This window comes from Monopterus albus, unplaced genomic scaffold (assembly GCF_001952655.1).
Source record: "Monopterus albus unplaced genomic scaffold, M_albus_1.0 scaffold88.1, whole genome shotgun sequence".
In the NCBI taxonomy this organism is placed as follows: domain Eukaryota; kingdom Metazoa; phylum Chordata; class Actinopteri; order Synbranchiformes; family Synbranchidae; genus Monopterus; species Monopterus albus.
Window position 1 is genome coordinate 1,036,665 of NW_018127968.1, and position 13,810 is coordinate 1,050,474.

Here is a 13,810-nt window from a genome sequence, read left to right on the forward strand (position 1 = left end):
TTCCTGCTCCAAGCATTCTGATCAATCACTTCAGGTTTTTTGTTAGTTTTTGTTTTCTTGTGAGAAAACTTGTTCACTCCATAGAAATGTTTTACCACCCTTTATTTGTATAATAGAACACAAATACAGTTAAGAGGTCATATAAGTATATGCAACATTAGTGGAAATGAGTGAACTCATGTGCATTCCCTTAAGACATATTATTTTTAAAAACTGAATTTAGTTTGAGTTTTAAATTTAGCTGTTTGCAGTAACCCTGAGCTGTACAGTATGACGTTATAGTAGTGGAAAATTACTGGTCCCATCCTTGAGGAAAAATCCTGCACTCTCAACTAGAGAGCACCTCAGCAGTTATCACAATAAGAAACTGAACTATGGTGACAATTATAGTTGTTATTATTATTGATCGGTAAACTTGCATTATTAGAAAGGAGATAAAGGTATAATAATATGTATCATGAAGTCCTGGAATTCAAGCTAGTGCTAGCATAGTCTCAAGAGCAAACCAATCCACTCCTCCCACCCCCTTTGTCCCTGCCCCATTGCACTCTGCCCAGCCTTTACCTACAGACTCATCGTGCACACTGTCTCAGCTAATGCAGGAATCGGGAGCTTGCTAGCCTGTGAGTCAGTCATAGTGACAGCTTCCAGCAGTGAATACTATCTCAAAGCGTCAGTGCGTGTGGAGTGGTAGCCCAGAAGTGTGTTGATGGATTAATTGCATTCCATTTGGTCGTGCCAGCATGACACTTTTTAAGTAGCAGCAAGGGAGGGTAAACCCTCTTATACAGAGGGCAGGCAGCATGAGGCAACAATATGATGCTGATCTTCATTAGCTGATAAACAATGGATGGCAATTCCAGAAAATATCTTTTCATATTTTTATTATTAAAAGCAACATGATGCATCTGCTTTTGAGTTACGCTGACTGAATACGGTCCCAAAGAGCCCAGATAACAAGATGCCATCATAATATCAAATACTATTTTAGGGTTTTAATTTCATTCACTTATAATTACTTATAAACAACCAATGTCAAAGAATAAATTATTAAGCTCAGCGTGATATTCCTATTTAATAGTCAGATGCCCTGTTTGTAGAGTTTCTGATTCATGATCAAATGTTGTGGGCCAGGGTGTCCATGCTTTCTGACCAAAAAAGGGCTGCAAGGGTCAGTAGGCCTACATTAAACCTTGTGTTTGGATTCATTGCTGCCAAACTACTGTTATCTTCACTAAGTATTAAGTCTGTGTTTCATTCTGTGCTTTTCACCAGCCTTTCAGACACCATGCGTCATTTAGTTGACTTGCAGCTATCTGCCCTGGCTTCAGATCAGCACAAGTGGCATGTGCTGTTTCATGTGCCGAATTTAAATGGAACGGAGATCATGCTCATCCGACACAATCAATGCCTTCGTAGATTTAAACATATGATTTAAACAAAACCATCAACTTTTTCAGTCTTACACTGATCCTTATGCATGTTGTGCCTTAGTACAAAACAAGGTAGATGCATACATTTCCAAACTGAGTCCTCACCTTTACATGGCCACTGCTACTTCTTCTCCTGTCGTCCCAAATTTATAGAGCCACGAGGCCCATCAACCTTTATTAGCTAATAACACTGTTAGGGCCATTAAGTGTAGCTGAGGCTCCCCCACAGTAACACTTAAGAGTCTCACCGGGGTACTAGTGGAGGACTGAAGTAACAGGGCTGTTGTGTGACAACCCCCATACATGAGAGTGTCTGACTAGTCTTCTAATTTGACGGTGCTAAAACCAGCATAGCACCCCCAAAGGGTGGCAGGTCTGTCACTTAAATCCAGCCAAGAAGGCAAAAATGACTCCCGGTAAAACATTGTAATTTGCTAAAAACAATCAAGCTATTTTGTGCTGTCTGGTTTTTATTATTTTTCTCCTTAGCATTTAACAATTTTTTAATTTAACATCACAGTTTTAATTCATTTCACAAACAATATTGTATTATTTTCAAGTTATAAACTTCTGAGAAGAAAGATTTTGATCCACCCAGGACTACTGAACTGTCCAACTTGTGTGAAACCAGCCAGCAGTGCCATCCTTTCATTCGTGGATTATTTCTGCTCACCTAGAATGCCCTACAGGTTTTTTAAAGACACCCAGACCTCAGTTTGAGAATGACTGTTTTCTGTGTTTCTGTGTTAAAATACTCTGTCCAAATAGAAGGGAAATGTGCCCCTTAGAGAGGACGCTGTAGATGATTTGAAGCTCCTGCAGGCACTCTTTAGATTGCCACACAGAAATAAGCAGCGAAGGGCACAATGGAGTACGGTTCCTCCCAGGGCTGTGGGTGTTGTTTTTGTTGTGTTGTGCTAGGTCCAAACTCTTAGAGAATGGTTAGGGGATGGCCGCTGTAGATCAAAGCTGAAATATAATCAACTGTGAGGGAGAGAGAGCCCAATATTTTATCTTCTGTCCTTGCTCAGGGCTGAAAGCAGACTGTTGTTGAACCAACACTTGATAAAGGGAAAAATAAGGGTACAGTGCATGCTTTTCACTTGTTGTGTGAGTAATAATGGAACACATGGGCCGTTTTGGTGAGTCACATGGACACTACTCAGTTACTTAAAATTAATATTTTTAAATTTAGTTTTACATTGTGCAGGAACCATGATGAGGCCAGAAGGTGTTTGAAAAAAGGTAGCTTTTTAAAAGACTAAATAATATCCATTTCATAGTTCCATTCCTTTACTGGAAAGAGCAAGTATTGCTAGCTCAACACACACACACACACACACACACAAGGAGGTGGATAGATTATGTTGTTGTTGATATCTCCAAAGGGGCAATCCATCCTGAACCAATCACATTTAAGTGTCTCTGCAATTAAAGTATTTGTGCCTCAACAGTGAAGAGAAAATTACCCATGAGGCCTAGTGCTTTCACATTTCATATCCTATAATCTTAGTAAAGCACTTGTAGTCGGAGAGCTTTAGGATGACAATATCACCTCTCCAGTAGCAAAGGTCATCTGGGCTCTGATGTCTATCACTGTACAGCACATGCTGTATGAACAGTTACATTTAGATATATAATACTATGTCATGTATATTTTTGAAATTATTATTGTCACTTGTATGCAAGTGAAAATGTGTGAGGGTTTTTTTAAAATAACTTTTTACAAAAGACATTTACAATGTGATAGCATTGCTGAAATTCATGTAGACATATAATAGAATTTACTGCTACAGGATATTAAATATGTGTCAGTACACATAGACAAGCGCACACACATACACAGTCTGATATTGTTTGTAAAAATACCATTGTCAGTCGAGCAGACAAGCACACACATACACAGTCTGATATCGTTTGTAAAAATACCATTGTCAGTCGAGGGCTACATGAAACAGAGTTTTGAACAGGGGAAACACATGTCAGAGATAAGTATAGTAGCATGAACACCAATACAAAGTCTCCCCCTTTTAGTTAAAACGATGACTAGTATTAGTGAAAAGAGTGAAGTATCACTCATGATTCCCAGAACAATGTAAAGTTGTATCTGAGAATAATTATAAACTACCATTACAATTTTCTTCTACTGGTAGTAAAATTAAAGATTTGGATTTGGTTCCCAGCCCTGATTAAGAAACTAACCATGGCCTACATGCATCTAGGACTATGTCCCACTCCAACACCCTCCTCTCACCCATCAGCTCATAGAAGAGGAGCAAGAAGTGATTATTCTCAGATTAAGACTTGCCTCACCGCCTGTACGTGTGGTATAATTGAATAATGGCTGCCTCACCCTAACAGTCCCAATGCAGACAGGCCTTCCAGCCTCATCAGATCGGCACAATATTAACCATGACACAGGCGTAACCAGGCCGGTAATTAATGCACTGAATCAATTACAAATTAGTCCATTTGGAGAATTCCCCACAGGAGTCCACTCATTACAAGTGCTGTGATGGAGTCACAGCTTCTCCTCATGGGAGGAGGTGTCACTCCATCCTTCTTTTTTTTTCTATCTGTCTTTATTTCTCTTCTCAAGGTAGGATACAGAAAACAAGCAGAGAACGAAACTGACACTCCCTGCTACTTGACATTATATTGCAAAGTAAAATGTCAGCTACACAACAGGTCTTGGTAATGTCCAACTAGAGAAGAGTGTGAAACTAACTGGAGATGATGAAGGGACCTTATAGAAAGTAGCTAATGTATGCCATGAGTTTCACTATTGCATTTTGTATAAAATGTACAGAGTTAAACAGTTAGCGACCAAGATCAATGTTAAAACTGGCAAACTGCATTTTGTAAATGTTTCCTCCAAGCCCAGTGGAATGTTCTGCCAAATAGTAGCTATATTATTAGGAATATTCCTGCCATTTGCACTAGATACTGACTTGGAGATGGTCATTGAGCGCTGGTCTGTTCCTGTTGTGCATACTGTAGTTGCATATCAACTGCAGTGGACAAATTACAGGAATGAGTAAAGTATAGCTGAACTAAACTGGTGCTGAAGGAAGGTTGTAAGGAGAAGAATATGGCTGTCTCTCCTCACTTTGTATTAATGATCCTATAGCATAATGTGAACACCACACTATTCATTTTCCTGCCAAAGGTGAAAGTTAGTTCTAATGACAGTGTGCGTCAGGAATCCTCAAATCAGATGTATGGAACACACTTTACAGGGAGAGATGAATCTGATTAAGAGCAATAAAAGCAGTGCCAGACTATTGTGCCACTTAATGGAACAATCTTCATGCATTGTTGTCAATGACTGATGGGTCTAAGTTAAAGGAAAGCAAAATTGATGTTCTGCCTAAAATGAGAGCAAATCCAATATATACTTACAGTAGATGGGAGACAGTCTGATGCATTAAAAAAAAAAACTAATAAATAAATAAATAAAATCCTCTCCTGTCCAGGCAGAGTGGGTTGAACTCTGGTTTTAGTTCAGTTTACAGCACAGCGATTAAATCAGTTTGAGAAAATGAATGCAGATGTTGGCCTGAGTCACAACATAGCTGAACTCATTTGGTACAGTACATTTTGCTCCCACTCACAATTCATTGGGAGTGAAATTTTCACATTTGACTCATTCTGACACTGATTGATGCTTCCTGGGATGAATTATTCTAAATTACCCACATGCTAACCACTTGTACTCCACAGGGCTGAATCCACTATTTGTCAAAAAGTGCTTTGATTTTATTTTATTGTCCTGGTGGATTCTTCAATTGCTCTTTAAATTTATAGTGCACAGTAAGTCTCAGTAGCCCTTGTTTGGACCAGAAAAAAGAACTAAACAAAAATTCTACAGTAATATATAGGCTTTGCAGTACATGTGCATCAGCTAGTACAGTATAATACTTGTAGGTGAGGATGAGAACTGGACTTAAACAGTGTTCATGTACCAGTCATTACATTCCAAAAGGACTTGATATCACTTTACAACAACACATCCTTAAGTCCACATTTGACAAAAGCAAAGCTGGTTGGAAGTTCCAAGCTCTACTCTACCAAATTATCAACAGCAAGAGTAAAGAAAAATTTTTTAATTTTAGTAACTTGATAAAAAAAAAAAAATCCAGACAATGCAGAGTTTAGCAAATTTGCTAATGTTGGAAATGTAGCAAACAACACAAGGGAAGTAAAATAATATAACACCAATCTTGTATGTTGCTCTTGATGACAGCTGTTATTAACACTATGTATGAGATTACCTGTCATCACCATGTATTAGAGATGGACGCTCAGGGGAAACAGCACAGTAACTGTCTATTTCATGACATTGTGACTTTCACCTTCATTGCTCATACTTAAAGTGTAGGTGGCTGCTCAGTGTCTCTCATCAACTGGACTGCACCATGAATTGATCCAAATGTCGATATGCAGATTCTGGAGTCCATGACCAAATATTATAAAGGATGTGAACGATGCTGGAGTTTGTAGGCTGCCATGTGCTACCCACACCCTCCAGTTGGCTGTTAACGAGTGTTGCTTGGCTCAGACCAGTGGCGCTCATTTAGATGCGGTCGGACATTAAATAGTTATTACACATTTTAAACATCACATTATCTGTTCTGGCTCTGTTTTCTGTTATCAGGAGTTGACCTAAAAAGGGAGCTCTCGCTCCTTTGCCTCAAATGTGATTCCACTGTGCTGCAGAGACTCTTGACCAAAGGAATTGATGAAAGCAGTAAAACAATGACCTGGAAGAAAGCCATGTCTAAAATACAGTGCAAATATTCTGTGGAAGAGATTCAGCCAGATCATGAGGATTTTTGATGTAGTAAAATGCAATAACATATGGCAAAGTTACTGAAGTAAAAAGAGTGAAAAATAAATTACAATTCAGACATTCTCCTCAGAAGTTGCTGTTAGATCCATCCGTCCCACCTGGGCACCATGTCTCTTCTCTGAGAGCTGGAATTTCAGCGTTGACAGGGATCATGCGATTTTCTTTGTCTATTATGAACCTCATCTTGTAAACCAGATTTAGGTTATACAGAATTACATAACAGCTTTCTAACAACATCTAAACTTTCTGAATTAAAATGGATGAGCCCACTCCCATTTGGATATTTCCATCAAACATTTTTTCTGAGGTTTTTTTTTGTCCTCATTTATCTTTGGTGTCTAAAAAGTGATCACCGTGGTGTTTTCTGCCGATGATGCGTGCACCTTACAGGGCTTTCTTGTCATCATGCTCAACAGGTAGACAGTCATACTGTCACAGCCAATGATACTGAAACATCATCTGAGCACTACAGATTGCCTCGGTGTACATGACATGCACACTGTGGACAGGAACTTCTCAAAGTCACCCATTCTTGCCAGTTTTATTAGCAAGCAACAGCTGCTCCAAATCTCAAACCAAAGCCAGAAACTCATTAGTTTCACGTTAACATATGTCTGGTATTTTCTGTTCTTTTTCATTGACTTTAAAATTTTCATCATATAGATGATGAAGGTGATTATGTGGCTAAAAGTTTCACTTCATATGGCCACGACTTCTCTGACCGCCTGTCTGCTAAAATGCAGATTTCTCTGAAATAAGTTGAAACTGACAAAACTTACCAGCATCTTATAGTCTCACTCTTCTCTATTCCACATTTAATAGAACAGACAAGTTGATTTTGTTGTGTGTTATAATATTTTATTTTAAATAATAGAGGAAATGAAAATGATATGGGGAAAAATACTGTGATCCTTAACCCAGTATTTTGCAGCAAGCTCTTTTGAGGCAATCGCTGCAATCAAGTGCTTTTTGAAGCTCTTGTTATACTTCTAACTAGTCCGTTTCGCCCACTGTTCTTAAGTAAACTTGTCCACCTGTCCCAGATTAGATGGCTACCTTTTTCCAACTGTGAGAGTTTCAGGTCTTTTTATAGATGTTCAATTTGATTAAGATCAGGACTCGCAGCATCCAGCTTCAGAACAATAATCAATCCTCTTACTCAAGATTTATAAAGGGAGATTAGAGGAAGCAGCTTCACAGATGATCTTATCTTGCATGTTGCAGGCATCACTGCTCATCAGAAGCATTAACTGACAAAAAAATATTCAATATCTTACTAGTTGACAATATTGCACTGTAATCTTTTTGTTTGTTTCGTTTTGTTACTGGCATGAAACAGAACAAATCTATACAAAACCAGTGAAGAGATATTTCAGTCATTATGATACTTTGTGAATTTGTTGCCTTTGTATATGTTAATGTGTCTGTGTGTGTGTGTGTATGGGTGGGGGGGTGACAAAGACACAAAGACACACAGACCTATAGACCCTGCTGTACTTAATGGAGCCACAAGTGGAAAAGCTGAGGAGAAAATAGCCTTTTCTACAACATTGCAAAGGAGCCAACTATTTAGACAATATTCACCTCTTCCATTCTGGGTGCTTTTAGAGCAGCACACTTTGGATTATCATCCTGCTGGAGGAGCCATGACCTGCAACCGAGACACAGTCACTAGACAGAATGTTTCACTCTAGAGTACCCTGAAAAAACATTTAGATTTTATTGTGCCCTGCATAGAACCCAGGTATCGTCTGCCAGGCTCAGCAGAGCAACCCCATAGCATAACTGAGCTTCCTCCACGTTTCACAGCGGGGAATGAACTCTTTTCTTTGAAAACTTCACTTTTTCTTCAGTGAACACAGATTTGATGTGACGTACCACAAAGATCTAATGTTGTTTTGTCCAAAGGACAATTTTGCATGCATGTTAGCAGACTTCTTTACATTATATTTTTGCTGTGTATATACATTTTCAATTAAATAAAATTTCCTTTTCTTGCCTTGGGACAAAGGGAATTTTAATTTCGCTTGCCCCGTTAAAATCCTCAGTGAAGTCCTTGAGCAAAAGAATGTTCCTGGCATTGACCCTCTGTAGAAACAAGGGAGCGACAGAGAGCAGCAACAGAGGGATTTCAAATCTTTTATGTCATTTGCTCCTTTTCACTTTTGTTTCCACAATCAACAATACCTAAAAACCTGTCTAATCTCATATGAGAATTCCTTTGTACTGCCACACACACACACACACACACACACACGCACACACACAGAGCTTTGCTTCATGAGAGCATGGGAAGTGTAATGTGAGACATAGAAGGGGTAGTTTATCTTCATCATCATCATAATCTTGTCCAGAAAGTAAAAGGCGCTTAAGTGAGGCACATACATGCTCTCTTGCAAACACACTCTCTCGTACATTCGCATATATCAAAGGTAGCCTCAACTGTGGCTCATATTGGGTTCGAGCCACTCCAGAGGGACTGTGGTGTTACTGTGGAGCTGGCGGTTTGCAGTACTGGAGCTGGACACTTTGATGACTTAAAGCATAGAATGGCAACGCTGCTGAGCCCATTAGGGAGGATGCTCCTGCTGGGAAATATTGAACAGAGGGTTATTAGAGGGTTAACACTCATCTAGAAAAATGTAATATTAGGAATTCATGTCACAATAGTAATAAAGCTTTCACTTTCCAAACTGCAACAATTGCCAGCAATATTTTTGAGGAGGCTGTCAGTTACATCAAAAATGATCTCCTGGGAGAAATCAGGAAGATTTTTTTCACCTAAACTTGTAGACACTCCATTCAGATTCTGGCTGTTTACAGATTCAGATGTGAGCTCAGGCAGAGGGTTTATGGAAGCGATATGGAAATAGAGGATGAGGGTTTAGTGATGCAAGGCAAACCCAAAGCCCTCACAGTGTAGTCCTATGTATCTGGCTTAAATGACCGCAGCCCTAAGGAGAACATCGCTACGCCTCAATATGTATGGAAATGAAAGGCAATCACGCTAACGTGTGTTCAGTCACTTCAAACATGTTAATGGTGTCATTACACTTATAGCCCTGCATTACCCCTCCCAGAATCGCATTGCTCCTCACAAAGTTTGCTGTGTCTCTGTCTCTTTTCCTGAACTGGAACTGGTGTAGTTTTGATTATGCATTAAAATATAGACCCAGTCTGATCCACTTGACCGAGCTTCTCCTCCTCCTCCTGCAGCGTGTCCCTCCTTTTCTGCCTCCCTTTCCTTCTCTATCCTTTCTCCTTCCTCCCTTCACTGACTCTACCCCTAAAGCTCCCTCCCTCCTCCTCCTCCTCCTTTAGAAGTTGAGGATTGAAGGACTTGATTTCAAAACCGTGCACGTCTCGGTGACTCAAGTGAGGGGTTTGTTCCGCTGCCACACTTCCGTTCACAAATGCTCCAGCTTGGGGAGGAGGGAGGGAGGAGAAATCTCCGTTAATCTAGTGAATTTGGCTTTCTCTGTCTCTTTTGTTCACTGTTGGGACTCTGATGCACTGATCTCTTGGGAGGCGTGTGGTGTGTGTTTGTGAGATTTTGCGATGTGTTTACATGCAGTAAAATAACATTCCACATAATAACATTCTATATAATCTCAGTTATTATTTAAAGAAAGATTATACTAATTTAGTGAAGGGATTATGGATGATTAACAGTTTACATCACCTTTTTGGAATGACGACTGTATTGCCATGTGGTTTTTCACCACATGTGCCCCCGACACATGTATGAAGATAGTTGAAGAGCTATTTTTACTGGCAGAAATGCAGGACAACTAAGGGACATGCTATTATATTTAGCAGGTAATTTACTACTTTAATTGCACCATAGCTAAACAGAGAAGGTCATGCAAATGACTTGAGAATAAATTTAGTGCAAGCACAGACAAAAATTAAAAACTCTGCTGTTCTGTTACCTGGTGCTCCATCAAACAATATGGACTCTTGTGTATTAACACCTTTTTGAATATATTTCAGCTCTGTTTCTTTAGGAGCATACATGTGTTAAAGCTTGCTGTAATCCAGGTGCCTGTTTTCTTGAAGCAAACTTGTTTTGTTCACCTGTGTTTAATGAAAGTGACCATGCAGAGCAGATTTGGCCATTAGCTCAGCAAGGGCCTGTAATCACAACAAGTTGTTTCTCTTTTTTCACGCAGTTCATTATTGAACAAACAGTTCGTTGGGAGAAAAGCATGTGTATCTGCCATCTTCTTTGTCCCTCATTTTATTTCCCTCTGCAAGGCTGCACTTTGGAAAGTATTGATTTGGTGGCTTGAAAATAAGAAACCAGCAACAGTGCGAGTAGGATAATAAACAAGCTAAAAAAAAAAATCACCCATGAAGTGTGTGCCCTGAAATAATTAACAGCTACTGTATGTCTCAGATTCAGTCAGCCGGAGTTGATTGACAGAGACAGTGTGCTGTGTGCCACCTTCAGCTTTTTGTACCTGTGTTTGTAAATGTAGAGGATAGTTTATGGCCCAGTGCACTGGACTACATAGTCTTGGACCTATTTCATTATGTAGCGGTGTTGAAAAGACCTTCATACTCCCAGCAGGGTGAGTGAGTCATCCTCAGCTCCTGGCTAGTGGAATAAAGTCAAACTGTGAAGGCCCTGATTGTCTAACTGGTGGCACAGCAGACTAGAAGATACATATAAACACATCAAAGAAGCTCCACATGCGCACGTACTCATGATTTACACTGACAAATGGACATGCTCACAACAACTTTTGCTCCCTAGAGCCCACTCATCCCCCGACTGATAGAATATCAGCACAGAGGAGCTCGCTTACAGTAATCTTCTTTTCGAACTTGTTTCTAAACCAATAAACAGACAGACACACACACACACTGAATATAAGGTCCCCATCACTTTTTTATATAAATTCACACAGACTCAGACTCTGGCCCGCCTGTTTCTATTAATGGTAATCAGCAGGGTAATGATGACGGAGCTGTGACTGTGGCTTACTTGTGGCTGGTGGCGCTGTTCTCTGACAGCCCGCAGCCCCCACGTCAGGCCTTCCTTAGGACTTATTTCAGTTCAGCACATCAGCAGTAACAGCACTTCACACGCAGACTTGTTGATTATCAGCATCAGCGGGCTGGCATGGAACGACTTCTCTGACCGCCTGTCTGCTAATGACAGCCACCATGATGGTGGATGGGAGAAAGAGGACATAGCCTGTCACTTTGATTCATGCAACAACAGCTCCAACCGGGTGGCTCCCCGCCAAACTCTTGACAGTTGTTATATCCCCTCCTAAATGACATTTAAAGTGTGAAGCTATGGCTGTCCTTGTGGTTCAGTCACCCCAGGCCGGGCCCCAGACGTGAGTGTTGAACCCGGTGCCAAGTTTTGCAGAGGGGTCACAAACCCTGGAGCAAATTGTTCTTGCTCAGATGATCACACTCAACTTGCTGGAATGATTGAATATGTCGAAAGTGACCTTGAAGATAGATGGCATCAATGATCTGATGTACTGTATGCCTGTGACTTTTTTTAAATCCTTTTTTTATCCCTTTCTGTTTAGTTTTTCTTTTCATTCTTCACTGCATTTATTTTCTGATGTACTGTATGCCTGTGACTTTTTTTAAATCCTTTTTTTATCCCTTTCTGTTTAGTTTTTCTTTTCATTCTTCACTGCATTCATTTTCTTACCCCGCACCCCCCACCCCCCCACCCCACCCTAACTACAGTATTTTTATTTGACAGCCTCTCGAAATATTATTACTGTATTTGTATATCTCCCAAAGTATATACTGTAAATACTGCTTGTATAAGGATACAATCACTTGTCTCAATTTATACTGTATAATAGAAATGAAATAGAAACCAACAAGAATTCAAAAATGGATTTCAGCATGAATGTTTTGGCGATGTAAAGGAAGGACACGTGCGGTGCGTGACATGGCTTTGGTCTTTTCTGATGGTTCTATAGGATATCCACCAATCACAACATGCACATACATGTATGTTCATTTGTTCTAGGCTGTGGGACTTTATTAAAAAAATGTGGCAGACAGTGTAAACATCTATGGGCTGTGCTAAACTGATCTTGCTGTTGCCACTAGGGGTGGCGTGATACAGCACAGACAGTATAGTACATACCGTACAAGAACCCTGCTCTGATTATTCCTAATTAGGGAAACAGTTGTATCTTTTTTTTGTAACGCAAGGTATTATATCAATCATTTTAGATCCTCCAAAAGAAACTGTCCCTTGCATTAGAAATAATTTACCTGTGTGAAATATGTATATATTGTTTTTAATTTATGCAACATTATTGTGCACAGCTAAAGCGCATGGTAACACCTCCCTCCCTAACTGTGTTCACAGTCTATCCGAGAAGTGACAGGCTACGTGTTGGTGGCCCTCAACCAGTTTGACTACCTGCCTTTGGAGAACTTGAGGATCATCCGAGGAACCAAGCTGTACGAGGACCGCTACTCCCTCGCCATCTTCCTCAACTACAGACGTGATGGAAACTTCGGCCTACGCCAGCTGGGTCTCAAGAATCTCACAGGCGAGTGATTGAGTTATATTCAGTGTCTAATATGTCTTCTGTCTTTATCTTGAGTCAAATCTTTGAACCAGAGATTCGATATTGCCATGCTACCTGGAGTGTGCGCATGTTCTCATCTGATTTGCATCCCACTTAACAATCAACCCAAGTGTGTTTCCTCAGAATTCAGAGAAACCAGTGAATGTGATCACTGATAAAAAGTGTACTAAGTGAGAAAACTTTGCGTGGGTGTCTGTGCCTCTTTATGAACAATGGGTCTTTGTGCTGTGAGGCTTTCTTCAGGCATCATGACCGTGAGGTCGCTAAGGAATGAAGCTCTTGACCCACAAAGAAGATGTAGAGCTTTTTCACAGAAGGGCTAAGCAGAGCATGCCAGGGCCAGGGCCGGCTCATGATCTGTGAAGCACAAGATCAGACGTGTTCTTTAATCATTTTAATGCTATATCCAACTGCAGAAATCTTCTGAGTTAATAAAAATGGAGAGAGAAGCAAGTAAATTCTGGTCTGTTATGTTTAGCCCCATGGTGAAAACATTGCTATTTGTTTGTTTGTTTTTCTCACCAGTGCAGTCATAACATAAATTATTTCCCATATCTTTTACACACGGGGAAGCATAAAAAATTGATTGATTGATTTGATTTATTCTTTCAAGCATGTAAAGGCAGTGGATATGTCAACACACATAATTTTACACATATCCAACAAATGCTAATCCAATATCAATTTGCTTATACCTAAAACATGCTTGAATGGAGTAGGAAAAAGTCACACTTATCCAGTCCTACCCCATGAGATCATCTTACCATCATTGGTTTGCAAGCAGTATCTCTACATAAATAATTTTCTTCTACACCACACAAGTAATATACTAAAAAAATTATAACGGTTAACATTCTTACATAATTACATTCTTAAATATTTCTCTTCTACACCACACAAGTAATATACTAAAGAATTATTACAAAGTGTTAACATTCATA

General features: G+C 39.8%; 1 protein-coding gene across 1 annotated transcript in view; it reads left to right on the forward strand.

Moving 5' to 3' along the window:
• Nucleotides 1–13,810, forward strand: part of LOC109964399 (receptor tyrosine-protein kinase erbB-4) — a 300,706-nt gene that overhangs the window by 152,524 nt on the left and 134,372 nt on the right. The window contains 1 exon segment of the mRNA XM_074527649.1: nt 12,644–12,830. Coding sequence (XP_074383750.1) covers nt 12,644–12,830 — 187 coding nt within the window.